At 43.7% G+C, this 26,052-nt stretch overlaps 1 protein-coding gene across 1 annotated transcript in view; it reads left to right on the plus strand.

The window, feature by feature from the left end:
* The window catches only part of CHIT1 (chitinase 1), a 52,315-nt gene that overhangs the window by 11,075 nt on the left and 15,188 nt on the right, over positions 1-26,052 (plus strand). The window contains 1 exon segment of the mRNA XM_043484678.1: positions 5,973-6,001. Coding sequence (XP_043340613.1) covers positions 5,973-6,001 — 29 coding nt within the window.

A 26,052-nucleotide genomic window follows, 5' to 3' on the forward strand; every position in this document is an offset into this window, starting at 1 on the left:
ACATAGGCATGTTGCAAAGGTCACACTGACCATATTTCAGCAGAACCCTGCCGTTAGCCTGTGAGTCCTGGATCCTGCCACTAAAGTGCCCTGAGTGGGTAGGACAGGGTCCAGTCCTACCCCTGGTGCCCATGGAATGCCTGGAGCAGATAGTCAAGGTCTATTTGGGGAGTAGAAAGTCATGATTCAAACACAGTAGCAGAGACCACTCAGATGTTATTTACAAGCCCAGCTTCCAAGCTGAGAGTGAGGGAATGGATTTGCTGGCTTCTCCAGTTTCTCCTGCTCTCTGACTTCCTCTGTCCTTGCCTTTCTGTCTTTCTACTACTCAAGAGCACCCAGGAGTATCTGATGTGTCACTCCCAGCTGGGAGCCCAGAGAGTGTGTTTTCAGGACACAGAGAGGTGCTTGGGAGAGGGGCCAAGGGTTCACCACTATTGACAAAGGGTCAAGAGAGGTTCTTAGTCATGGGATTGGTGGGGCAAGGAGGCACAGTGAGGTCCCACTGAGTGGATCGACATGGCCCTGCCCCATAGGGCTTCTGTCTGGTGGAAGTTAGAGAAGGCAGGATCCTTTCTTAGGAAGACTTCTGTGGAAAGCAGGTGGGAAATGACAGGGAAGGGTGATTTCATATTTACTTCACTCCCAATTCAGATGGGGAGAAAACCAGTTGAATAAGTCAAAAATAGCCAGCATACAAGTAAATGTTCACAAACATTGGACCCTTGATTCCTAGGTTGGGTTTTTGAAGGTTAAACCTCTAGAACTGGGCAATTCTGAATGACTTGGTGGTATCAGGACTGAAGGCATGTTAGAGATGGAACTGACTCTGCTGTGAAAATGTTATGCTACCTCATATACCTAGGATTTACACACTGATGAAATCCGTCTTCCTGATCTGTTCATTGATCTCTCAGCACACAAGTTTGGCCTTCCCACCAACACTTCATAGTCTTTATCCCTGAAATAGCCCTGATTCTGAAATGTATGTCACGTGTATAATAATGTTCCCTATCTTGAAATATTATGAGAATTAAATGAGATAATCTTTGTGGAATGCTTCAAACTGCATTTAGCATACAGTAAATATTATATTAATGTGAGCTATTATTCCTGGAGATAATAGTAAGGGGAAATAGGTAGGCAATTTAGTTCCAACATCAAGGCATGTTGCTGTGTAGTCCCCCATCCATAGTTAATCCCTGTATGATAGAGCTTCACAGTAAAGGAAATCTCCACTGTTCAGCCCCTTCTGCACCCTAGCATACACCAAGCCCTGAATATAACTGAATTCCATGTGCTTTTCTTTCATAAAGCCACAAACTCATGACTCAGTGGGCCTCTACTATAATGTAGGTACTGGCAGTTCAATTCAGTCGCTCAGTCATGTCTGACTCTTTGCGACCCCATGGACTGCAGCACACCAGGCCTCCCTGTCCATCACCAACTCCCAGAGTTTACTCAAACTCATGTCCATTGAGTCAGTGATGCCATCCAACCATCTCATTCTCTGTTGTGCCCTTCTCCTCCCACCCTCAATCTTTCCCAGCATCAGGGTCTTTTCCAATGAGTCACTTCTCATCATGTGGCCAAAGTATTGGAGTTTCGGCTTCAACATCCGTCCTTCCAATGAATATTCAGGACTGATTTCCTTTAGGGTGGACTGGTTGGATCTCCTTGCAGTCCAAGGACTCTCAAGAGTCTTCTCCAACACCACAGTTCAAAAGCATCATTTCTTCAGCGCTCAGCTTTCTTTATAGTCCAACTCTCACATCCATATATGACTACTGGAAAAACCATAGCCTTGACTAGGTGGACCTTTGTTGGCAAAGTAATGTCACTGCTTTTTAATATGCTATCTAGGTTGGTCGTAGTTTTTCTTCCAAGAAGCAAGCGTCTTTTAGTTTCATGGCTGCAGTCACCATCCACAGTGATTTTGGAGCCCAAGAAAATAAAGTCTGTCACTGTTTCCATTGTTTCCCTGTCTGTTTACCATGAAGTGATGGGACTGGAGGCCATGATCTTAGTTTTCTGAATGTTGAGTTTTAAGCCAACTTTTTCACTCTCCTCTTTCACTTTCATTAAGAGGCTTTTTTGTTCTTCTTCACTTTCTGCCATAAGGATGGTGTCATCTGCATATCTGAGGTTATTGGCATTTCTCCCAGCAATCTTGATTCCAGCTTGTGTTTCATCCAACCCAGCATTTTGCATGATGTGTTCTGCATATAAGTGACGTAGGTACTGGCAGATGAAGGTAAATTAGACAGTCTGTACTGTCAGCTGATGGTGCTGGCGGTAAAGAACCCACTTATCAATGCAGGAGACATAAGAGACATGGGTTCAGTCCCTGGGTTGGGAAGATTCCCTGGAGGAGGGCATGGTAACCCACTCCAGTATTCTTGCCTGGAGAATCCCATGGACAGAGGAGCCTGGCGGGCTACAGTCAATAGGGTCACACATAGTCAGTACAACGGAAGCAACTTAACATGCACGCGCCTACTGTCAGCAAACTCACAGTCTATTTAAGGTGGAAGAAAGAAGGATGTCTGTGAAGGGTTCACTGACAATGCAGCAGCCAACCTGGCCATCGAATGCCCAGATGATGGTACTGCCCCCTGGTGCTCCTTAGAGCTCAGAGAAGAAAAGGGGGTCTGCTGGGTGAAAAGGGGCCTATAGAATGGATGGTAATTATAAGGCAAAAGAAAGGAAGTCCTGGGAGGGAAGAAAATGTACTACTCATTTTAAGCTATATCACAATGTATCCCTACTCTTTACAAAGTGGTCCAACACTTAGGTCAGCAGGTGAAAGGTGCATAGGTGACTCAGGTGGAATTCTCCAGGATTGCTCTGCCAGTGGCTTCTGGAAGTCCCTTGAGGGCAAGGGTAATCTTACAGTAAGAGGATTACTATCTCTCTGCCCTCGCCTCCCTCAGTAATGAGCTGTTAGTATGGAGGGCTTTGGATAAGGATTTACTCATAGGACAACTACTTATAAAGCACTCACTCTGTGTCAGGTGTTTATGCATTGGGAACACAGCAATGAATAAAACAGACAAAAAGTCCTTTCCTGGTGTGTACAAGGGGGTGGTGGAGGATCAGATAATAAACAGGATAAGTAAGTGGACTATGTACACTCTATGTTAGGTTACATTGTGGTAAGTACTAAGGAGGAAAATAAAGCAGGGGAGGGGGTGAAATTGGAGACCAGGTGGCTGGGTTGTGAGAAGGCCGCAATCCCCACCCCAAGGAGGTCACTATCTGATGGGTGGTTCTCATTTGAGTATAAAGAAGAAGCTCCTGGCTGGCAGAGAGTCTGATAGTAGGCCTGGAGCCAGGCCCAGAAATGTGATGTCATGGACCCACACTGAGGAGCGTTGCTTTTTTGGGAAAACAAGTCTAAGAAGGGTAGCACTGATTTTTTCCTGAGAAAGTTACCTGTGGGAACCCCAAGAAAATGGAACAAAAGCAGCTTCAGCAGTGTCCCCTGCCTTCAAGTCCTAGGGTGTCTTCACATGCCACTCCTTCCTGGAGCCTGTACTATGCCCCCGTCTCTCTAGAGAATAGGAGGAACTTGGAGTTCCCAGCCAAGCCCTCTACTGGGCAGGGCAGAGCTGGGTTGGGCTGGAAAAAGAGGAAAATCCAGTCTGAGGACAGAAGCATGGTTTGGGGTTCTGCTTCCCGAGTCAGCTCTGACTGCCTAGAGCCAGCTAGGAGTGGCCCAGGCTCAGCCCAGACACTGCAGTCCCTGTATTTTATAGCAATCTAAGTTTTCATCTTTTCATTTCAATAAAGGACTTACTGAGCATGTACTAGTTCCAGATATGGTTCTAGATGCTGGAGGTATAGCAGTGAGCAAAGCAGATCTCTGCCTTCTTAGAGCTTATATTCTACTAGGGGAACAGATGGTGAACAAAATAATAAAAAATGTATTTCTATTAATGATAAAGGTCAATAATAAAGAGGGAAGTGGGACAGAAAGTGCAGTGAATATTGTTGAAAGCTTAGAGGAAATAGCCAGTGGGAGTCTCCTGGAGAATGTGACTTTTGAAAATAAAGACTTTAAGTAAGCGAAGGAGGCATGAGGCTTTCGGGAGAAATAGAATTCCAGGCCAAGGAAATGGCAAGTGCAAAGGTACTGGGGCAAGGTGGTATGCAGCAGGTTTAAATTATAACACACTGGCCATTGTGGCTGAAGCTGGGAAAGCAAGGGGGAAAGTGAGGAGCTGGAATCAAACATAGCGGCAACCTTGTTGTCTGCAGTGGGGAAGGGGAGCCAAAGGGGGATTGTGGCAGAAGAGTGATCTGATTTGATTTATATTTTTAAGGGATTGCCTCTGGCAGCTGTGTTGAAAATAGGTATGGGACAAGGAAGGAGGCAGAGAGACCAGACAGGAGGCCACCGGAACATGTCTGTGGGAAACGACTGCAGTTTGAATTGGGCTGTTAGCAGTCAAAAGGTAAAAAGTGGCTGGATATTTTAAAGGAGGATCCTGCAGGATTTGCTGATAGGCAAAATGTGGGTTTGAGAAAAATAGTATGTGCCTATGCCAAGAATACCAGACCATCCTACCTGCCTCTTGAGAAATCTGTATGCAGGTCAAGAAGCAACAGTTAGGCCCAGATGTGGAACAACAGACTGGTTCCAAATTGGGAAAAGAGTACATCAAGGCTGTATATTGTCACCCTGCTTATTTAACTTATGTGCAGAGTACATCATGAGAAATGCCGGTCTGGACAAAGCACAAGCTGGAATCAAGATTGCCAGGAGAAATATCAATATTCTAAGATATTCAGATGACACCACCCTTCACACCACCCTTCACAGAAAGCAAAGAGGAACTGAAGAGCCTAAAATTTGGTTTCAAATTAAACATTCAAAAAAATAAGATCATGCATCTGGTCCCATCACTTCATGCAAATAGATGGGGAAACAATGGATACAGTGACAGACTTTATTTTCTTGGGCTCCAAAATCACTGCAGATGGTGACTGCAGCCATGAAATTAAAATACTCTTGCTTCTTGGAAGGAAAGCTATGACCAACCCAGACAGCATATTAAAAAGCAGAGACATTACTTTGCCAACAAAGGCTGTCTAGTCAAAGCTATGGTTTTTCCAGTAGTCATGTATGAATGTGAGATTTGGACCATAAAGAAAAGTTGAGCACTGAAGCACTGATGCTTTTGAACTATGGTGTTGGAGAACTCTTGAGAGTCCCTTGGACTGCAAGGAGATCCAACTAGTCAATTCCAAAGAAATCAGTCCTGAATATTCATTGGAGAGACTGATGCTGAAGCTGAAACTCCAGTACTTTGGCCACGTGATGCGACGAAGTGACTCACTGGAAAAGACCCGGATCCTGGGAAAGATTGAAGGCAAGAGGAGAAGGGGACGACAGAGGATGAGATGGTTGGATGGCATCAATGACTCAATGGACATGAATTTGAGCAAGCTCCAGGAGTTGGTGATGGACAGGGAGGCCTGGAGTGCTGTAGTCCATGGGGTCGCAAAGAGTCAGACATGACTGAGCAATTGAACTGATGCCAGGAAATCGCTTGTACACACATCATTAAATTTTCACATAAGTGGGGTTCCCAGGTGGCTCAGTGGTAAAGATCCTCCTGCCAATCCAGGAGACATGGATTTGGTCCTTGGTCCTGGAGGATCCCCTGGAGAAGGAAATGGAAACCCACTCCAGTGTTCTTGCCTGGAAAAGAGGAGTCTGGTGGGCTACGGTGAATGGAGTCACAAAAGAGTCAGACACGACCTAACGACTAAATAACAAAAACAACCTTACAGATTAGGAAACTGACAGAGAGGCTAGGTGACTGGAAAAATCCTGTGACTAGCAAGTGGTGGAGCTGGTATTTCAATCCAACCTTCTGCCAAAAGCAAGCCCTGAGCTCTTAGCAGCTGTAAACATTCCATCCATTCACTCAGTAGCTCTCCAGTGCACATCTACTCTGTTGCAGGCGCTGGCCCAGATGTTGAGGAGGCAGAAGTGAGTAAGAGAGAGTTCTTGACCTTGGAGAGGTCGTATGGTTTGGAGGAAGAGACAGATATGAATACAAATACAACAGTGAGATAAGAGGGCAGAGCCCTAAACCCTCAGGAACTATGTCCCTGGGGACAGTGTGAGCTGGATTTGGAGACCAGGTAGGACTCTGCCAGGAAAACCTTTCCGGGCTGGGGGAGCCGCATGTCAAGAAGAGAGGTATGAGGGGGTCTGCCGCCTTCAGAAGACTGGACACACGGGGGTTTGGGAGAGGTTCAGGGAGCCCTGGGAAGCAGGACTGGGGCTGGAGCAGTTAGCTGGGCAGTCTGGCCTGCAGGGAAAAGGGGAAATCCCTGCAGTCTTCCAAAGGGAAGAGAGGTGCTTAGGTCTGTTTTCCAAAGATCTCTCTTCGCGTCACAGGTGGATGCCAGGGAGAAGACAAAGTTTTCCCTGTTTCAGGATGACATGGCTTGGAGAATCTGGTAAAATAGTGGGAACTGGCACCCGTTTCCAAGAAACAAACAGTACTTTCCCATGCGCGCATGTCTGTGTGTGTGTGTCTATAAATATACCCAGCACTTGACTGGAATTGCATACAGGGTCATGACAGCATCCTGCCACGCTCCCTGAGCTGCTCTGCTACTTTCTTCCCTTCTCCTGGTGTGGCTTAGTCCCACAAAGCATCAGATTTCACTACCCATCAGGCAAGGTCAGTTTCTGACCTCTGTCTTATCACTATTTCCCTAGGACACTAAAGTGAGTATTCAAACTGCAGTACAAAGGATATGAGTTTGGCCAAAGGAGGGAATATGAAACTGTCTGATTCATGCTGAGTGTGGACTGACTCCTAGCGGTGAAAAGTGGGACTTTGTTTGAAAATCTGACCCACATCCAGTGGTTCAAGAACCATCCTGATAGTGAATGTCTGAGAAAACTCTTGTCCCATCCACATCTGTGATCCTTCAAGTTAGATCAGTGTTTAGAGACAGAGACAGAGAAATACACATGTATGCACATGTATTTATGTATACATATATATATATATACATATATATATACACACACACACACACACACATGTGTAGGTAAGTATATATTATATATGTATATTTGTATATATGGAAAGAGATGAAGACAGACACAGGAAATGGGTAGAGACGGACAGAGATAGAAGATGGGGCAATCAAATATTTTCAACCATGATAATCCTCAAGGTCCCAGTTAGGGCAGACCTGCTAAAATTGGTTCACAGAATTCATGTTGATAGGCAGTGGAGTCCAGCCCAATTCCCCTTCCATATTCCTAGCTCAGAAATTTGTATCAGCTTCTCTCCCTTATTGCCAGCTCTGGAGCAAAACAAAACAAAGCAAAAAAAAAAAAAACAAAAACCAGAACTATAGTGAAACAGGGAAAACTGAGACTCACAGGGATTCTCAGAGTGAAGATAGGCGCTCAGTCAGTTCAGTTCAGTCGCTCACTCATGTCTGACTCTTTGTGATCACATGGACTGCAGCTTGCCAGGCCTCCCTGTCCATCACCAGCTCCCAGAGCTTGCTCAAATTCATGTCCATCAAGTCGACGATGCCATCCAACCATCTCATCCTCTGTCGTCCCCTTCTTCTCTTGTCTTTTCCACCCATGGACTCTAGCAGCAATTCACTTATAAGATCTCCAGAGATAAATCCACACACCCACGGACACCTTATTTTTGACAAAAGAGGCAAGAATATATATTGGAGAAAAGACAATCTTTTTAAAAAGTGGTGCTGGGAAAACTGGTCAACCACTTGTAAAAGAATGAAACTAGAACAATTTCTAACACCATACACAAAAATCAACTCAAAATGGATTAAAGATCTAAATGTAAGACCGGAAACTATAAAACTCCTAGAGGAAAACATAGGCAAAACACTCTCTGACATAAATCACAGCAGGATCCTCTATGACCCACCTCCCAGAGTAATGGAAATAAAAGCAAAAATAAACAAATGGAACCTAATTTAATTTAAAAGCTTTTGCACAATGAAGGAAAACTATAAGCAAGGTGAAAAGACAACCTTCAGAATGGGAGAAAATAATAGCAAATGAAGCAACTGACAAAGAATCAATCTCAAAAATATACAAGCAGCTCATCCAGCTCAATTCCAGAAAAATAAACAACCCAATCAAAAAATGGGCCAAAGAACTAAACAGACATTTCTCCAAAGAAGACATACAAATGGCTAACAAACACATGAAAAGATGTTCAACATCACTCATTATCAGAGAAATGCAAATCAAAACCACAATGAGGTACCATCTCACACCGGTCAGAATGGCTGCTATCCAAAAGTCTACAAGCAATAAATGCTGTAGAGGGTGTGGAGAAAAAGGAACCCTCTTACACTGTTGGTAGGAATGCAAACTAGTACAGCTGCTATGGAGAACAGTGTGTAAATTCCTTTAAAAACTGGAAATAAAACTCCCATACAACCTAGCAATCCCACTGCTGGGTGTACACACTGAAGAAACCAGGGTTGAAAGAGACACATGCACCCCAATGTTCATCGCAGCACTGTTTACAATAGCCAGGACATGGAGGCAATCTAGATGTCCATCAGCAGATGAATGAATAAGAAAGCTGTGGTACATATACACAATGGAATATTACTCAGCTATTAAAAAGAATGCATTTGAATCAGTTCTAATGAGGTGGATGAAACTGGAGCCTATTACACAGAGTGAAGTTAAGTCAGAAAGAAAAACACTAATACCGTATACTAATGCATATATATGGAATTTAGAAAGATGGTAATGATGACCCTATATGCGAGACAGCAAAAGAGACACAGATGTAAAGAACAGACTCTTGGACTCTGTGGGAGAAGGCGAGGGTGGGATGATTTGAGAGAATAGCATTGAAACATGTATATTATCATATGTGAAACAGATCACCAGTCCAGGTTCGATACATGAGACAGGGTGCTGAGGGCTGGTGCACTGGGATGACCCTGAGGGATGGGGTGGGAAGGGAGGTGGGAGAGGGGCTCAGGATGGGGAACACATGTACACCCATGGCTGATTCGTGTCAATGTATGACAAAACCACTACAATATTGTAAAGTAACTAGGCTTCAATTAAAATAAATTAATTAAGAAAAAAAATCTTGTCATTAGTGTACTCCAGTTACACCATGGTTACATAGACAAGGTTTCTGAACTTGAAGCCAGATATTTATTAAGTTACCCCACATGCTGGACAAGGTGTCACATACATTTTAAGTCTAATCCACTTCAGCAATTCTGCATTGTTCTATGATTGTCTCTATCTAGCAGATGAAGAAGCTGAGGATTAAGTAACCCACCAAGGACACACAGTCGTTAGAGCTGAGATTCCAATCCATGTTGCTCCAGAGTCACCTTTCTTCAAGCTTCCAGAACATCTGGCTTCTCTGTCACTTGATCTGATGGATTGATGAGTCCTTCAGAATGGGCTGGCTCCATTTGCTTGGGCTCTGCATTTCTGGGCATCGCCATGGGGGAACGGGTGGCTTCAGAAAATTCTCAACACTAGCCTTAATGACAAACCTACACTGCCCATAAATGAGCATACTGGGCGTCTGTTTGCCCATCCGTCTCCTATATGTTTGGTTGGCATGAGCCGGGTCTCCATATGTGAACCAACTTGAAAAAAAAACAAGTTCTAGACATGTTTTCAACAGGGTTCTGTCTCTGGGAGTTGGGGGCAGAGGCTACTTGAAAAACTAGTTGAGGCTTTGAATGTGGCATTAGAGCTTCTTGCTGTGTGTCCTGGGGTTGGTTATTTCACTTCTCTGAACTTTATTTTCTGATCTACGTCACAGAATAAAGGTAAATGAAATAACTAAGTGAGCTAAAGTGCTTTGTGGTCTTCCATGGGTTATCACTGACAGTTGCATGTGTCTGCCTGGCAATGACCCTGGGTCCCTCTGGGGTGGGAGCTGCAGTGGGGCCTTGCTCCTGTCATCTGCCCAGATCATTTTTCTGCCTCCTCAGTGTGAGCGTCACTTCCTTCCAGTTTCCCTCCAGTGTGAGTATCACTTCCTTTTAGGTATTGGGAGGCAGGCCCAATACCTCTCCCCAAGCAGCAGCTTCCTACATGGCTTGTCGCTCCATGGAAATAGTCCAGCACCCGCCCTACTCTGCAAGCTCCTTCTCAGTATCCCCAGCTTGGGGAGGACAGGCCCACAGTGGCCCTTCAGTAAGTGTTTGAAAGGGGATAACCTGGACAGTCAGAAGACCAGAGAACCGCTGACTGGGCCATGGAAGGGACTCAGCCATTTGCCTGAGTTTAAATGCTTTGTGGTTTAGATTCATCTCTGCCTTACATGGCCGCAGGCCCCTTTGGAAACAGCTTGATTTATCCTTGGTGGAAAATGGTCCTGCAAGCTGTTCCTTCCTGTGGTTTTCTGAGGGGAAGGCAGCATCTCTCCCCTGGGCCAGGAGCTCCAGGGCAGGGGCTCTCCTCCCCCACCCACCCCCATGAGACCACCCAGCTAGGCAGGTCTCTCTCTGGGACTCAGCAGGAATAGAGGCCAGGTTGGCTGACTTGACTTGAGCAATGACTTGCCTCTGGGCAGGACAGTGATCTCACTGAGCTTTTTATATTGTGTTTTGTTTTGCCTCCTTGTCCAAGAACCCAAGGGCTTTATTGCAACCTCTTGGCTCCTTTCCTCTGGCCAGAGAAGAAGGGAGACTTCTATCCTGGGCGCACGATCACCTGGAGAGCAGGAAGCAGAAGGGGTGGAGGGAAGTGGGTGGGGAGCTGCTGCAGAGGTCAGGGGCTGGACTTCCTTCCAGGACTGTCTCTGTGCCTGGTCCATCCTCCTGCAGGGCCTACAGAATAACTCTTTTCTGGGCTGGACAAGGAGGTGGGTAGTTCTGAACTCCTCTGCAGCGTCAGCAGCAGCCTCTCTGAGTGCAGAAGTGTGCAGCCTGGCCACTGCCTGGGGCCTCGGACATGAGCTGACGGGAGAAGCTGCACCCACAGCTCAGGACAAACCCTGGAGCCACACCGGGAATCCCCCAGACTGCTGGCCATGGGCTTCTCTGCACTCAGCCATTTCCAAACCCACGGCCAGAGGAAGTCAGAAGATGACTTGAAACAGGCTGGTGTCTCTAGCAGGCGGCCAGGCCTAGATCATTGCCTCCTTACCATAATTCCCTATAAACTCTCCTCCGGGCTCGGCATCTCCAGGATCACATGGGGCATTTGTGTATCCTTCTAGTAATGGAGAGACAGTGCACATATCTTGCTTTTCTTGGCCACATGGGCCTCAGTTCCCCCAGGGACTCCTGAATTTCAGGCTGAAATCAGCCCTCATGACCGACTCTCGCTCACCAAGGAGCTTGCCTTTTTCAGGGTCACTGACCAGCAGTGAGGGCCTCTTCCCAGTCCTATATGGTCCTGGCTCTCTACTCTTCAATTCAGGGCAATATGCGAAGGCGTTCCAAACAAGTCCCAAGCTGGTCCCCTTCTATTAGTTGAAGCATCTCTCTAGCCTCAGGCATCTCGGTAGGTTGATTTGGTGGTAACTCCTGGAGTCAATGGCCCACAATTCCTGAAGCTCAATCTCGTCATCTAGGAGAGGGCTTCCTTCATTGGACACTTTCTTTGCTGACTCTCCTGAATGGCCAAGATCCCTTAGCAACAGCTTCCATCACCAGGTGGTGGGTAGCCCCTACTTTCTTACATGATGATTACAGGACAAGGATTTAGAGCCAGAAGGGCCATTTCAGCCAGTTATTCTTTGTATTTCTTTTGGCAGTCTGTGTAACCTCTCAACCTCAGTTTCCAAATCTGTCAGTCCATGTAATAGTTCATATGACATGGGATTGTACGTGAACGAAAGGGGATGATGCCATGACTCCAAGGGGTATGAATAGTGGGCTGAGGACAAGTGAAGGTAAAGGACAAACATGGTATACACTGCTGGAGTGTAAATTTAGTTGCAACATTTAGGGAAATATATTTTGAAGTAACGGGCTTCCCTGGTGGCTCAGCAGTAAAGAATTCACCTATAATGCGGGAGCTGCACAAGACCCTGGTTCAACTCCTGAGTCAAGAAGGTCCCCTGGAGCAGGACATGGCAGCCCACTCTAGTATTCTTGCCTGGAGAATCCCGTGGACAGAGGAGCCTGGAGGGCTGCAGTCCATGGGGTCACAGAGAGTCCCTGAAGATTGAACTGACTTAGCACACACAGACATGCATTTTTTTTTCTTTCTTTCTTTCTTTATTTTCATTTATTTTTATTAGTTGGAGGCTAATTACTTTACAATATTGTAGTGGTTTTTGCCTTACATTGACATGAATTAGCCATGGATTTACATGTGTTCCCCATCCCAATCCCCCCTCTCACCTCCCCCCCCATCCCATCCCTCTGGTTCGTCCCAGTGCACCAGCCCTGAGCACTTGTCTCATGCATCCAACCTGGACTGGTGATCTGTTTCACACTTGATAATATACATATTTCGATACTGTTCTCTCAGATCATCCCACCCTCGCCTTCTCCCATAGAGTCCAAAAGTCTGTTCTATACATCTGTGTCTCTTTTCCTGTCTTGCATATAGGGTTATCGTTACCATCTTTCTAAATTCCATATATATGCGTTAGTATACTGTATTGGTGTTTATCTTTCTGGCTTACTTCACTCTGTATAATGGGCTCCAGTTTCATCCATCTCATTAGAACTGATTCAAATGTATTCTTTTTAATGGCTGAGTAATATTCCATTGTGTATATGTACCACAGCTTTCTTATCCATTCGACAGACATGCATTTTGAAGTAAACTACAGTAAGTCCCCTATATATGAATGAGTTCCCTTCTGAGAGCACATTCTTAAGTTCAACTTGTTTGTAAGTCCAACAAAGTTAGCCTAGGTACCCAACTAACACAATTACCTATATACCACTGTACCATAAAAGGTTTATAATACTGTTCACACAAATAATGCATAAACAAACACAGAAAATAAAAAATAAATTTTAATCTTACAGTATGGTATCTTGAAAAGTACAGTAGTACAGTATAATAGCTGGCATACTGAGGCTGGCGGTCAAGTGAACTGGCAAGAAGACTTACTGACTGGAGGAGGGAGAGGAGGTGAGGAAGGTCGAGCTGAAGGGTCTGCAGCGATAGGAGGCTGAGAGCAAGCTGCAGCTTCACTCACACCTGGTGTTTCACATCTTTGAAAGTTCACAGCTTGAAGGTTCATATGTAGGGAACTTAATGTAAGCACTTTACAGATGTAAAATTTGAACAAATTTTAAAGAAAAAAGAGAAGACTGAAGGCAGTGTTTTTATTTATTGTCACTTGCTCTGGGTCACACTCTAAACGTGGGGGCCAGGGGTTGTCTGGTTAAGGGTTGCTCTCGCTGCCTTAGAGAGATTTGATAAGAGTCTGACACTGATTTGTGAGAGGAGTTGGTCCCTGCCCAGTGAGCCCTCTTCATTGGCGCTGCCTCAGCTTTCCACAGGCTTTTGCACATCTGAGATCTTTCCTCGAGTTAAGTCCCAGCTCTCTTGGGCTTCAGCACCCTCACTGGGGCAAGAATCAGATCTGGGGCTCCCGTGAGGGGCTGGGCAGGTGTTTTCTTACGAAATCGCTAGCAGTGTCAGAAAGGTGAGTGAGAAGACTCTCTTTTCATAGATTTCCCGTGGGGGGTGTGAAAGTAAGGCCTGTCCTCGCTGCTTACTCTAGCAGTTGGCGGCCCTGCCTCTTTGTCCCTCCCTCTATTTTGCTGTTTGGAAGGTGGGAGCCACATTGAAGCACCAGGACAAGGGTCCCCACTGAGAGCGGCAGAGTCGTGATCTGGGAGGAGATTGGGGCATTACACCAGACCTGAGCTCCTTCCTCAGGACCTTTATGTGAGAGGAAAATAAACGTGTGCCTTGTCAAAGCCTTTGTTGCTGTGGGTTTTCTGTTAATCTTCATTTGTACCTCATCCTGATGAGATACCTAACTTAGTAAGTGATGGAGTGGGGAATTTGAACCTGAGTCAGTGAGATCTTAAGCCCACACTATCCCACCACAATCTGATGTTCCTCGGGCCCTGCGTGTGCTCCAGCTGTACCCCCATCGTCTCTTAGGTGGAACTGTAAAGGGGTGGGAATTGGAGGAGGGGAGCTTGTCTGATGCGACTCTTCATACTCATTCATTCCAGAGACAGCTCAGGGACATTTGACAGATACGGAGCCAGCTTGGGGACCAAACCCAGGACCCTGAGAGTGTGATGGAGATGACAGCTCCCCTAAGATCCAGGAAACTCCAGCTCTCTGCCACAAGACTTGCCACACAGCTACCCCTTGTGGCAGGTGAAAGCTGTACTCAGGTAACCCTGGGTCCCTCCGTCTCCTCTGGCAGACTCTGGTCTACTGGGTTCCCTTTAATGAAACTTGGCTAAAGAAAACTGCTGAAAGGGTGAGGAATGCCCCAGGTGCATTCTCTTGTCACAGGGGTTTTGCAGGACATTTGTGAGCCCAGCAAAACGTCAGGTCGGCAAGCATGGCTCCCTTACAGTCAGGAAGTATATTTTCTCTTACTTGATCTCATGAGGAGTGGTTATCAGCTTCAGGGCTAAGTAGGAGTTTGAGTTAAAAGGGCTGTAATATCCCACTGCAAACTCTCAGGGCCTGCACATTACCGAGGAGAATCTGAGCTAGGACTCACAACAGCTGGCTACATGTCTAAGAAAGTGCTATCCCCAAACAGACAGGACACATTTAACTGGCTGGTTGATCTTGAGTGAGTCTCCTATCTTGTCTCTCTCCTGGTTTGTATAATGGGAATGATAATCACTATCTCTCGAGATTATTGCAACATTTAATGAGATACCAAATATGAAGAATCTATAAATACAACAGATTATGATTCTGCATGTGTGGCAGAAATGAAAATCTCTGTTATTAGGCACATTGTGCCCAACCAGACCTCTTTCCCAAGCATGGTGTACAGCAGGTGCTCAACAAATGCTCAACAGCTAACACATACTGAAGTTTGCTGCAGGGAGCCTTTCCCAAGTGTCTACCTCACAAAGTTTCTATGAGGATAAAATGATATACATAAGGAAATTAATCTCATGTATGGCATACAGCATATATTCAGTAAACTTTAAAGATTGTTATCCAAGGGACTTCAGCATCAGGAACCTCTTAGTGTGTTAGGAACGGGTAGAAGTTTGGTGAGCTGGTCAGTGGATTGAATATTACCTATAAGGGAATGAGGCGAACAGAGAGGGGAGGCTGAGTTTTCTTGGTTTTCTCAGCTTCAGGGAGTGAGGGTCCTTATACAGTTTATGAAAAAATCCAGCCATTATACATATTTACCAACAGAGGATGTCATTTCTATACAAATAAGAGCGTTATTTTCCTCTGCTAATCTGAATCAGGTTTCATCAAGGCAGCCCAGGTTGATCTGGAAGACCAGTTATATGGCAGAGTAAACTTAGGAAAGTGCCTTAAGATCTGTACAGATATTAGAAAAAGTCAGGATGAGGAGAACCACTGAGCCAAGCTGATGGGGAAGCTTCCTAGGAGGTGAAGTTTGAGCTGGCACTCCTGAACCCATGGAGGGAAAGGAGTGAGCGATTCCAGGGGGAATTCCTAGCTAGGTGACCAGATCTTGGATAGAGCAATGGCGGTGAGAGTAGCTAAGGACACCAACGAGAGAAGCTGGACTGGGATTCCAGCCAAGGGGCCTTAAGAGAACAGTGGATACAGGGCAGAAGTCAGAAGGGACATGGTTTTTACGGAATACTGACAGCACTTTCTCCAACTGGTTTGAGTGTCTGCTGGTATGACTTCAGGATTCTCTCATGGCTCAAATGGTAAAGAATCTGCCTGCAATGCAGGGGACCCAGGTTTGATCCCTGGGTCAGGAAGATCCCCTGGAGAAGGGAATGCCTATCCACTTTGGTATTCGTGCCTGGAGAATTAATTCCACGAACAGAGGAGCCTGGCGGGATATAGTCCATGGGGTTGCAAAGAGTTGGACATGACTGAGCGACTAACATTTTCACTTCACTTCACTTCACTTCACTTTTCACTATGTACAGCTTTGTCTGCAGTGGCCTCACCCAACATAGCACCTTTCAAGCAAGCTATAATTCTGCAGGATTCCTTCCCTGTGAAGATTGCAGAAACAAGTGCAACATTTAGAGATGTTAACAGCAGTAAGGTTCCATTGGTTCCTTCCTTTCTGAGTAGAGAAGGATAGGAATTTCCCACAGTTTCCCCTTGCCTCTGAACTAGTGGTTGTGTTCCAATCACAGTTGAATTAGGAGAGAGAAATTGCATAGTCATTTGAAAAGGGAAGTTTTGATATACTATTTTCAGGGAATTAACTACAGAGTGGGAATAAAAGGGATTGTTAAAAAATCTCCTCAGGCCGATGAGAGTGTACAAAGAAGGAGCACACAGGGAAGGGGCTCCTCGAGGCTGGAGCTCAGCCCTTGCTGGGGAGGCTGTGGGTGTGGCCCATGGATGGCAGAGAAATGCTCTGAGTTGTCTTTGGACAAAACTGGTCCACAGTCAGAGATCCAAGACTGATGGGTGAGAACTACAAATTGATAACCAATACTAGATATTAGTGAGTTCAACTGGGGGTTGGGGACTTCTCCATAAAAGAGTTCTGGAGAATATCTTTTTATGAGATATCCCTGCCACCTGAGAAATGAATCCAAATGAAGAACCCAAAAGATGATAATAGCGCAAAAGGCAAAGAATAATTAAATCAATAAAACTAATAAAGCTATGTAAGTTAAATTGTTTTGATTAATATGATATGAAAGTCAAGAAAAATGAATTGAAAATAATCCTTACAATTATATATAATAAAGACTTCATAATTATGAATTCAGATTTTAATATCACAAATGACCTTGACAAAAAGTGGATGGAGTGTGTGGATGGAGTGTGTTCAATTTTTCATCTGTCATAAGTGATGTCAATAGCTATGGTTTTATTCTTGATGTTAATATATTTAAGAGATTTTAAAAATAGGTACTTCTCCCTAAGTGAACTTATTCACAAAACAGAAACAAACTCACAGACTTAGAGAACAAACTTATGGTTGCCAAGGGGGAAGGAGGAGGGGAAAGGATCATTAGGGAGTTTGGGATTGACATGTACACACTGATTTATTTTAAATGGGTAACCAATAAGGTCCCACTGTATATACACAGGGAAATCTATTCAATGTTATGTGGCAGCCTGAATGAAAAGGGAGATTGAGGGAGAATGGATACATGTATGTGTATGGCTGAGTCCCTTTGCTGTCCATCTGAAACTACTGCAACATGGTTAATTGGCTATGTTGTTCAGTTGCTCAGTCATGTCCAACTCTTTTTGATCCCATGGATTGTAGCACACAAGGCTTACCTGTCCTTCACTGCTGGGGTCCTTTAATGGACCGGAACCTGGTGGTACAGAGTCGACGATAAGAAAGTAAAAGAGAGAAAGAGGATGATATTCCCTGGTTTATGCAGAGGACCAATAAAGCCCTTGACACAGGACTTGCATCACTCATGAAGGCACCAGGCGCCCTCTCGAGGGGGTGAAGGCACAAGGGTGCCTTCTTGAGAGGGTCTTAGAAGCCCGGGCAGGAAAGTGAGCATGATGGGTCTCCACGCTCCAGAGAATCAGCCAGAAAGAGAGAGAGAGAGAAACAAAAAAAAGACCTGGGGACCTAAGCTCTGATGGAGCAAAGGTGCTTTAATGATTTTTCTATGAGTATATATAGGCTGTGGTACAAGAAACTTCTTTCGGGAATGATAGAGATCAGAAAACCAAACGTACAGCAACCATTACCAAGGGAACAAGGGGGTAATGTTAGTCACAAGGTCAGGAGACAATCCATATCTCAAGAAAGGGGAGCAAGACTAAGTAGTTTTGTCCTAAAGAGAATGTTTACTAAAGGAGACCCAAGCCTGCCTCACACAATGACCTCAGTCCCTGGGAGCAGCCTGCTGTTCTGCTTGAAGAGGGACAAAGGACACATGAGAGACAGCACGTAGGAATCCTCCCATCAAACATTCCCTGACACTTCACCATCTTTCAGAGTTTTCTCAAACATGGGTTCATTGAGTCAGTGATGCTATCTAACCATCTCCTTCTCTGTGACCCCCTTCTCTTCCTGCCCTCAATCTTTCCCAGCATCAGGGACTTTTCCAATGAGCTGGCTCTTCGTATCAGGTGGTCAGAGTATTGGAACTTCAGCATCAGTCCTTCCAATGAATATGAGGGATTGATTTCCTTTGGGATTGACTGGTTTGCCCTCCTTGCAATCCAAGGGACTCTCAAGAGTCTTTTCCAGCACCACAGTTCAAAAGCATCAATTCTTTGGCACTCAGCCTTCTATATGGTCCAACTCTCATATCCGTATATGACTACTAGAAAAATCATAGCTTTGACTATATGGACATTTGTTGGCAAAATGATATCTTTGCTTTTTAATATGCTGTCTAGTTTTGTCATAGCTTTTCTTCCAAGGAGAGTCTTTTAATTTCATGGCAGCAGTCACTGTCCATATGATTTGAGGCCCAAGAAAAGAAAATCTGCCACTGTTTCCATTTTCCCCCTATCTATTTGACATGAAGTGATGGGGCCAGATGCCATGATCTTAGTTTTCTGAATGTTGAGTTTTAAACCAGCTTTTTCACTCTCCTCTTTCACCTGCATCAAGAGGCTGTTTAGTTCCTCTTCACTTTCTGCCATTAGGGCGGTGTCATCTGCATATCTGAGGTTGTTGATAATTCTCCCAGCAATCATGATTCCAGCTTGTGCTTCATCCAGCCCAGCATTTTGCATGATGTACTCTGCATATACGTTAAATAAGCAGGGTGACAATATACAAGCTTGATGTACTGCCTTCCTAACTTTTAACCAGTCTGTTGTTCCACGTCCAGTTCCAACTGTTTCTTCTTGACCTGCATATAGATTTCTCAGGAGGCAGGTAAGGTGGTCAAGTATTCCCAACTCTTGAAAAGTTTTCCACCATTTTGTGTGATCCACAGACTCAAAAGGTTTAGCAAAATCAATGAAGCAGAAGTATCCCATTGAGAATAACTAGAACAGATCAAAAGAATGAAATACCTGCTTGAGAGCATGGAAACACTAATAGAGAACTGAAGAATCATGGATCAAGATCTGGAAGAAAATTTATCTGCTGAAATTGAGTCTTGCATTTGGGCCCCTTTTGCCCAATCAAGAAAATGCAGATGGCAGGTTAGGTATTGCTTTTGATAGCTTCATGGGGCTGGAGTTGAAGTCTAGAATCCACTAAGGGTGGGAACCCTCATAAAATCACTTCCCCCAACTCCAACCCCAACACATGCACACTCACACACATGCACGCACACACACACACTTTGAGTTGGAATTCAAAAGTGCTGTATCACAGGCATAAGTCATCTAGCTCTTACATATGGCAGCCCAGGTCCAAGTCATCCGGGAGACCGAAAACATGTTAATTTCTGAAACTGGATTATATCAATAGTTATTTCAGACTCTCCTAGGCTTTCTTAGTTTGGAAGAAGCGAATAAGCCAGGGGAAGGAAAGGAGAACTGAAAAACACTGCTCACAAACAGGCTGATCTTTCACTGAATACACTGCCTCAGCACTCTAGGCTAAGTATGGGGAATCAAGATAAAGAAAGATCCTGGGGGAAGAACAAGATGGTGGAGGAGTAGGTGGACATGGAGCACATCTCTCTCCACGGATACATCAGGAATACACTTTTTTTTTTTTTTTTAAGGAATACACCTTTAGACACAGACGTGCATGCATAACACCAGCTGAGAGTGGACAGGAGTACCTGACCACTGGAAAAGAACATATAGAACCAGGCAAAATTCGCTAGGATGAAGGCACTAGGGAGAAAAACAGGAATATTAGTAGGACTGGACCTGCCCTTGGTGAGTGGGGGCACTGAAGCAGGGGTCCCATCCCCACAGCAGGGCAATTGTCAGAGTCAGAGTTGAAACATTTAAGGCTGAGAGTGAAATAGCTGATCTGTGACAGCGTAAATGGACTGAGAATCAGACAGTTCTTATCGCAGCCATACACATCCTGGACAGGAATGCTGGTTTCCTAGAAGGGGCAGTGGCTGGGAGCTGAAGTTTAGGGATTGTGGAGCAGTCCCAGGGCGAGGGCTGCTGTTGACTGTGGAGAGACGGACTGAAGGGACATGAGGGAGGAGATTGTGATGGGAAATGCCTGTGGAGGAAGGCCAGGCAGCCATGGAAGCAAGGCGATACTGCTGAGTTACACATAGGGGGTGGAGCCATCACCATAGCCTCTCTCTCCCCACCGGCCAGTAGCGGCAGCTGAACAATAGAGAGCCTGGCCCATCAAGCCCCTGACTCACTGATCTACAGAGTAGGACCCCAGCCAGGGTGCCCCTTTAAGTGCCTGATGCTCTGAACTACAGAGTAGAACCCCACTCAGGAGTGCCCCTCTATGTGCCTGATGCGCCAAACTACAGAGTAGGACCCCACTCAGGAGTGCCCCTCTATGTGCCTGATGCGCCAAACTACAGAGTAGGACCCCACTCAGGAGTGCCCCTCTATGTGCCTGATGCGCCAAACTACAGAGTAGGACCCCACTCAGGAGTGCCCCTCTATGTGCCTGATGCGCCAAACTACAGAGTAGGACCCCACTCAGGAGTGCCCCTCTATGTGCCTGATGCGCCAAACTACAGAGTAGGACCCCACTCAGGAGTGCCCCTCTATGTGCCTGATGCGCCAAACTACAGAGTAGGACCCCACTCAGGAGTGCCCCTCTATGTGCCTGATGCAAGAGACCCCAGGAAACAGAGCCCCAGGAAACAGAGCCTGAATAGGTGGAGCTATGCAGAAAGACTGGCCAAAGAGGCCTTCTAATTACCAGCTACAAGAGGCTCAAAAGAAGACTCTGAGAGGGCCATAACTCGTGCAGTGGAGGCAGTCTGCATCCCTGCACACTTGGCACCGCCAGGGTCCCTGCAAGCCAAGCAGCTGCACCACCTTCATCTCTCACTGGGGCAGAGCTGAAAAGGCAATCAATCAATCAATCAATCAATCAATCAATCAATCAATCAATCAATCAATAAAGTAAGTAAGTAAGTAAGTAAGTAAGTCTTGTGTCCATGCATGCAAGGTCACTTCAGTCCTGTCCAACTCTTTGTGACCCAGTAGACTGTGGCCTGCCAGACATCTCTGCCAGGGAAGGGGGTTCTCTAGGCAAGGATACTGGAGCATATTGGCCACTACTGGTTGCCATGTGCTCCTAGAGCACTATATTTCCTTCTGTCCTAACTGTCAACCCCCCCTTAGTACCTGGTGCTGCCAGAACCCCTGGGACCCAAGCAGCTGCACCACCTCCACACCTAGCCCTCACAGGGGCAAACCCAAGTCCTCCAGGGCAGCCTCAGGAGCTAAAACCCAGTGGACAACCCACATGCAGAGGTGGAAATAAAGCCACAATTCAAACCCAGGGGCAGTGTGACTAAGGAAGAAGACCCAAAACCTTCTCACCAGCTGTACAAGCTGCAGATTAAATCCACAGGATCAACTAAGAAGACTCTGTGTCCATGGAATATACAAAAGGCCATTGAGACCTCCCACAAAAGAAGACGCACTAGCTCTGATAGCTGTGGACATTGGAGGCAAGAACACACAGGAATAGGAGCCAATTAGAATCTGAGTTGCCCCCAGAGCAGAGCCAGAGATCAGCACAGTGTTGGAGGGCATCCTAGGCAGGTAAGGTGGACTGTGATTCCCAGCGCAGGAAAGCACTCTGACATCAGTGACTCAAGAAAAACATTTATTATTCTTATTTTTTGACTTGTTCTGTAGATTCTTTTGGGTTTTTTTCTTTCCCCCGCCCCCTCTGTTGTAGTTGTTGATTTTATTGTCACTAAGAAATCCAATTAAGCTTTTGAGCTATTTTTTTTTTTCTTATTCCTCAGTCACATGTTATATTGTTGTCATAAACCTCTGCCTGTACTTGGGGCTTTTGCAATTCTGTGGGGTTTTCCTCTTCTTTTTCTTTTCTCTTTTTTTAATTTTAATTTTTAAACCTATTATTGTATTTTCTACATTTATTCCTTTGTTTGCTTTTCCTACTGTTCTTTTCCCTTTGCAGTTAATCTCTAATGTGCATAAATCTTCATCTACCTCTATTTAACTTTGCATATCTATTCTTTTTTCTTTTCTTTCTATCCCTTTCTCGCAACATATTTATTAGTTTTATTTTCATTGCTTTATTCTCCAATTGGCACCTTGCTTTAATTTTGTTTTCCAGTTTGTGCTTTAATTTGTTTTGTTCTGGTAGATATAATTTTTGGTTTCCTTTGTTCACCAAGTCAATCTATTGTACTTAATTTTTGTTGGACTGTTTGACTCTTGCTTATGGGTGTATATGTATATGTGTATATTCAGTCACACTTTCTATTGTTGTGATAAACCTCTGCCTCTATATTGGGCTTTTGCAGTTTCTTTTCCCCCCTTTTTTCTTTCTTCTTCCATCTTTTTCTCCTTTCTCTTTTTTATAATTTTTAGTTTTTTAAAACCTATTATAGTTTTTCTACAATTATTCCTTCTTTTGCCTTTCCTACTGTTCTTTTCCCCTTGCAGTTAATCTTCATCTACCTCTATTTAACTTTGCATATCTATTCTTTCTTTTCTTTCTCTCCTTTCCTTTCAAAGTATTTGTTAGTTTTGTTTTCACTGCTTTATTCCCCACTTGGCACCTTGCTTTAATTTTGTTTTCCAGTTTGTGCTTAAGTTAGTTTAGTTCTTAACTGGTAAATATAATTTTTTATTTCCTTTGTTCACTGGGTCAATCTACTGTATTTTTGTTGGACTGTTTTCACTTTGTGCATGAGTATGTATGTATATATGTATATTCCATTATTTTACTTATTATGTGCCTGAGTTTGTAATTGCCATTTGTCTGGGGTTCATTTTTAGTTTCTCATTTTTGAATGTTCATTTTACTCTCCCTTAATGCCAAAACAAACCACTTGTGGAATCTTCGTTCCTGACCAAAGATCAAGCCCTGAGCCTTTGGAGTGGCAGCACTGACCAAGACCCTAGACTACCAGAGAACTAACCCTAGCGAGTATCAAATAGTGAAAACTCACACATAGGAAACCACTTTAATACAAGACCTGGCATCACCCAACCACCAGTAGCACCCTGTGCAGGATATCTCATCTAAGCAACAAACAAAACAAAAATACAAACCTAATCATCAGAAGACAGGAGTACCACCTCACTCAGCCTTGTTCATCAGAGCAAAAACAAACAAAAACTCAGCACAAATCTCACCCTATACAAAACTCACACAAACCACTGGACCAACCTTAGGAGGGCAGAAACCAAAAGGAAGAAAGAATTCAATCTTCTTCAAGGAAATAATTCAACTTTCCTTGAAGCCTGGGAAAAGAAGACCTCAAACACAGTAAATTTAAAAAAAAAAAAAGAAAGAAAGAAAAGGCAGAGACATACTGCACAAATGAAAGAACAAACTAGAAATACAGAAGTACAAATAAATGAAGAGGAAATAGGAAAATTACCTGAAAAAGAATTCAGAATAATGATAGTAAAGATGATCAAAACCTTTGAAAATAAAATGGAGAAAATGCAAGAATCAATTAACAAAGACCTAGAAGAATTAAAGAATGAGCATACAGAGATAAATAACACAATTACTGAAATTAAAACTCTAGAAGGAATCAGTAGCAAAATATCTGAAGCAGAAGAACAAATCAGTGAGGTGGAAGATAAAATGGTGGAAATAACTTCTGAAGAGTAGAATAAAGTAAAAAGAATGAAAAGAGCTCAGGACAGTCTCAGAGGCCTCTGAGACCATATTAAAGGCACAAACAGTCGAATTATAGGGGTCCCAGAAGAAGAAGAGAGAAAGAAAGGGTATGAGAAATTTTTGAAGAGATTATAGCTGAAAATTTCCCCAACATGGAAAGGGAAATAGGCAATCAAGCCCAAGAGGTACAAAGAGTCTCATACAGGATAAACCCAAGGAGAAACACACCAAGACACATACTAATCAAACTAACAAAGACTAAACACAAAGAAAGAATATTAAAAGAGGCAATGGAGAAACAACAGGTAACATAAAAGGGAAACCCCATACACTAAACAGCTGGTCTTTCAGCAGAAATTCTGCATGCTAGAAGGGAATGGCAGAATATATTTAAAGTACTGAAAGGAAAAAATCTACAACTAAGATTACTTGTACCCAGCAAAGATCTCATTCAAAATTGATGGAGAAATAAAAAGCTTTTCAGACAAGCAAAAGTTAAGAGAACTCAGTACCACCAAACCAGCTTTAAAACAAATGTTAAAGGGACTTATATAGTCAAGAAATACAAGAGAAGGAAAAAAATCTACAAAACCAACCCCAAGCAATTAGAAAATGGAAATAGGAACATATATATCAATAATTGCTTTAAATGTAAATGGATTAAATGCTCCAACCAAAAGACACAGACTGGCTGAATGGATACAAAAGCAAGAAAAAATACAAGAAACCAATTTCAGACCTCAAAACACATATAGACTGAAAGTGAGAGGATGGAAAAATATATTCCTTGCAAATGGGAAGCAAAAGAAAGCTGGAGTGGCAATCCTCATATCAGACAACATAGACCTTAAGATAAGGAAGATTACAAGAGATAAGGAAGGACACTTCAAAATGATCGAGGGATCAATCCAAGAGGAAGACTTAACAATTGTAAATAACCATGCACCCAACATAGGAGCACCTCAATACATAAGACAAACAGTAATAGACATAAAAGGAGAAATTGACAGTAACACAATATTAGTAGGAGACTTTAACACCCCACTCACACCAATGGACAGATCATCAAAACAGAAAATTAATAAGGAAACAGAAGTCTTAAAGGATACATTAAATGAGATGGATCTCATAGATATATTCAGGACATTCCATCTGAATGCAGAAGAATCCACTTTCTTCTCAAGTGCACATGGAACATTCTCCAGGATAGACCACCTCTTGGGTCACAAACCAAATCTTAGTAAATTTAAGATAATTGAAATTGTATCAAGCATCTTCTATGACCACAACGCCATGAGACTAGATATCAGTTACAAGAAGAAAAAAAAAAAAAAAAACTGTAAGAACACAAACACATGGAGATTAAACAATATGTTTCTAAATAGCCAACAGGTTACTAAAGAAATCAAAAGAGAAATAAAAAATTTCTAGAAACAAATGACAATGAAAACACGACAACTCAAAACCTATGGGATGCAACAAAAGCAGTTCTAAGAGGGAAGTGTATATCAATATAATCCTACCTCAAGAAACAAGAAAAACATTGAATAGACAACCTAAATTTACACCTAAAACAACTGGAAAAAGAAGAACAAAAAGCCCCAAAATTAGTAGAAGGAAAGAAATCATAAAGATCTGAGTAGAAATAAATGAAAAAAAAAAATGAAAGAAACAATAGTAAAGATTAATAAAACTAAAAGCTGGTTCTTTGAAATGATAAACAAAATTGATAAATCCTTAGCTAGACTCATCAAGAAAAAACAAAGAAGAATCAAATCAGCAAAATTAGGAATGAAAAAGAAGAGGTTACAACAGACAATGCAGAAATACAAAGGATTATAAGAGACTATTATGAACAACCATATGGCAATAAAATGGATAACCTGGAAGAAATGGACGGATTCTTAGAAAAGTTCAATCTTCCAAGACTGAACCAGGAAGAAATAGAAATTATGAACAACCCAATTACAAGCACTGAAACTGAAGCTGTGACCCAAAAATCTCCCAAAAAAACAAAACCCCAGGACCAGATGGCTTCACAGGAGAATTCTGTCAAACATTTAGAGAAGAGCTAATGCTTATCCTTCTAAAATTCTTTCAAAAAATCTCAGAGGAAGGAACACTTCCAAATTCATTCTATGAGGCCACCATCACTCATACCAAAACCAGACAAAGACAACACAAAAAAAGAAAACTACAGGCCAATATCACTGATGAGCATAGATGCAAAAAT

Source organism: Cervus canadensis, chromosome 13 (genome assembly GCF_019320065.1).
Source record: "Cervus canadensis isolate Bull #8, Minnesota chromosome 13, ASM1932006v1, whole genome shotgun sequence".
In the NCBI taxonomy this organism is placed as follows: domain Eukaryota; kingdom Metazoa; phylum Chordata; class Mammalia; order Artiodactyla; family Cervidae; genus Cervus; species Cervus canadensis.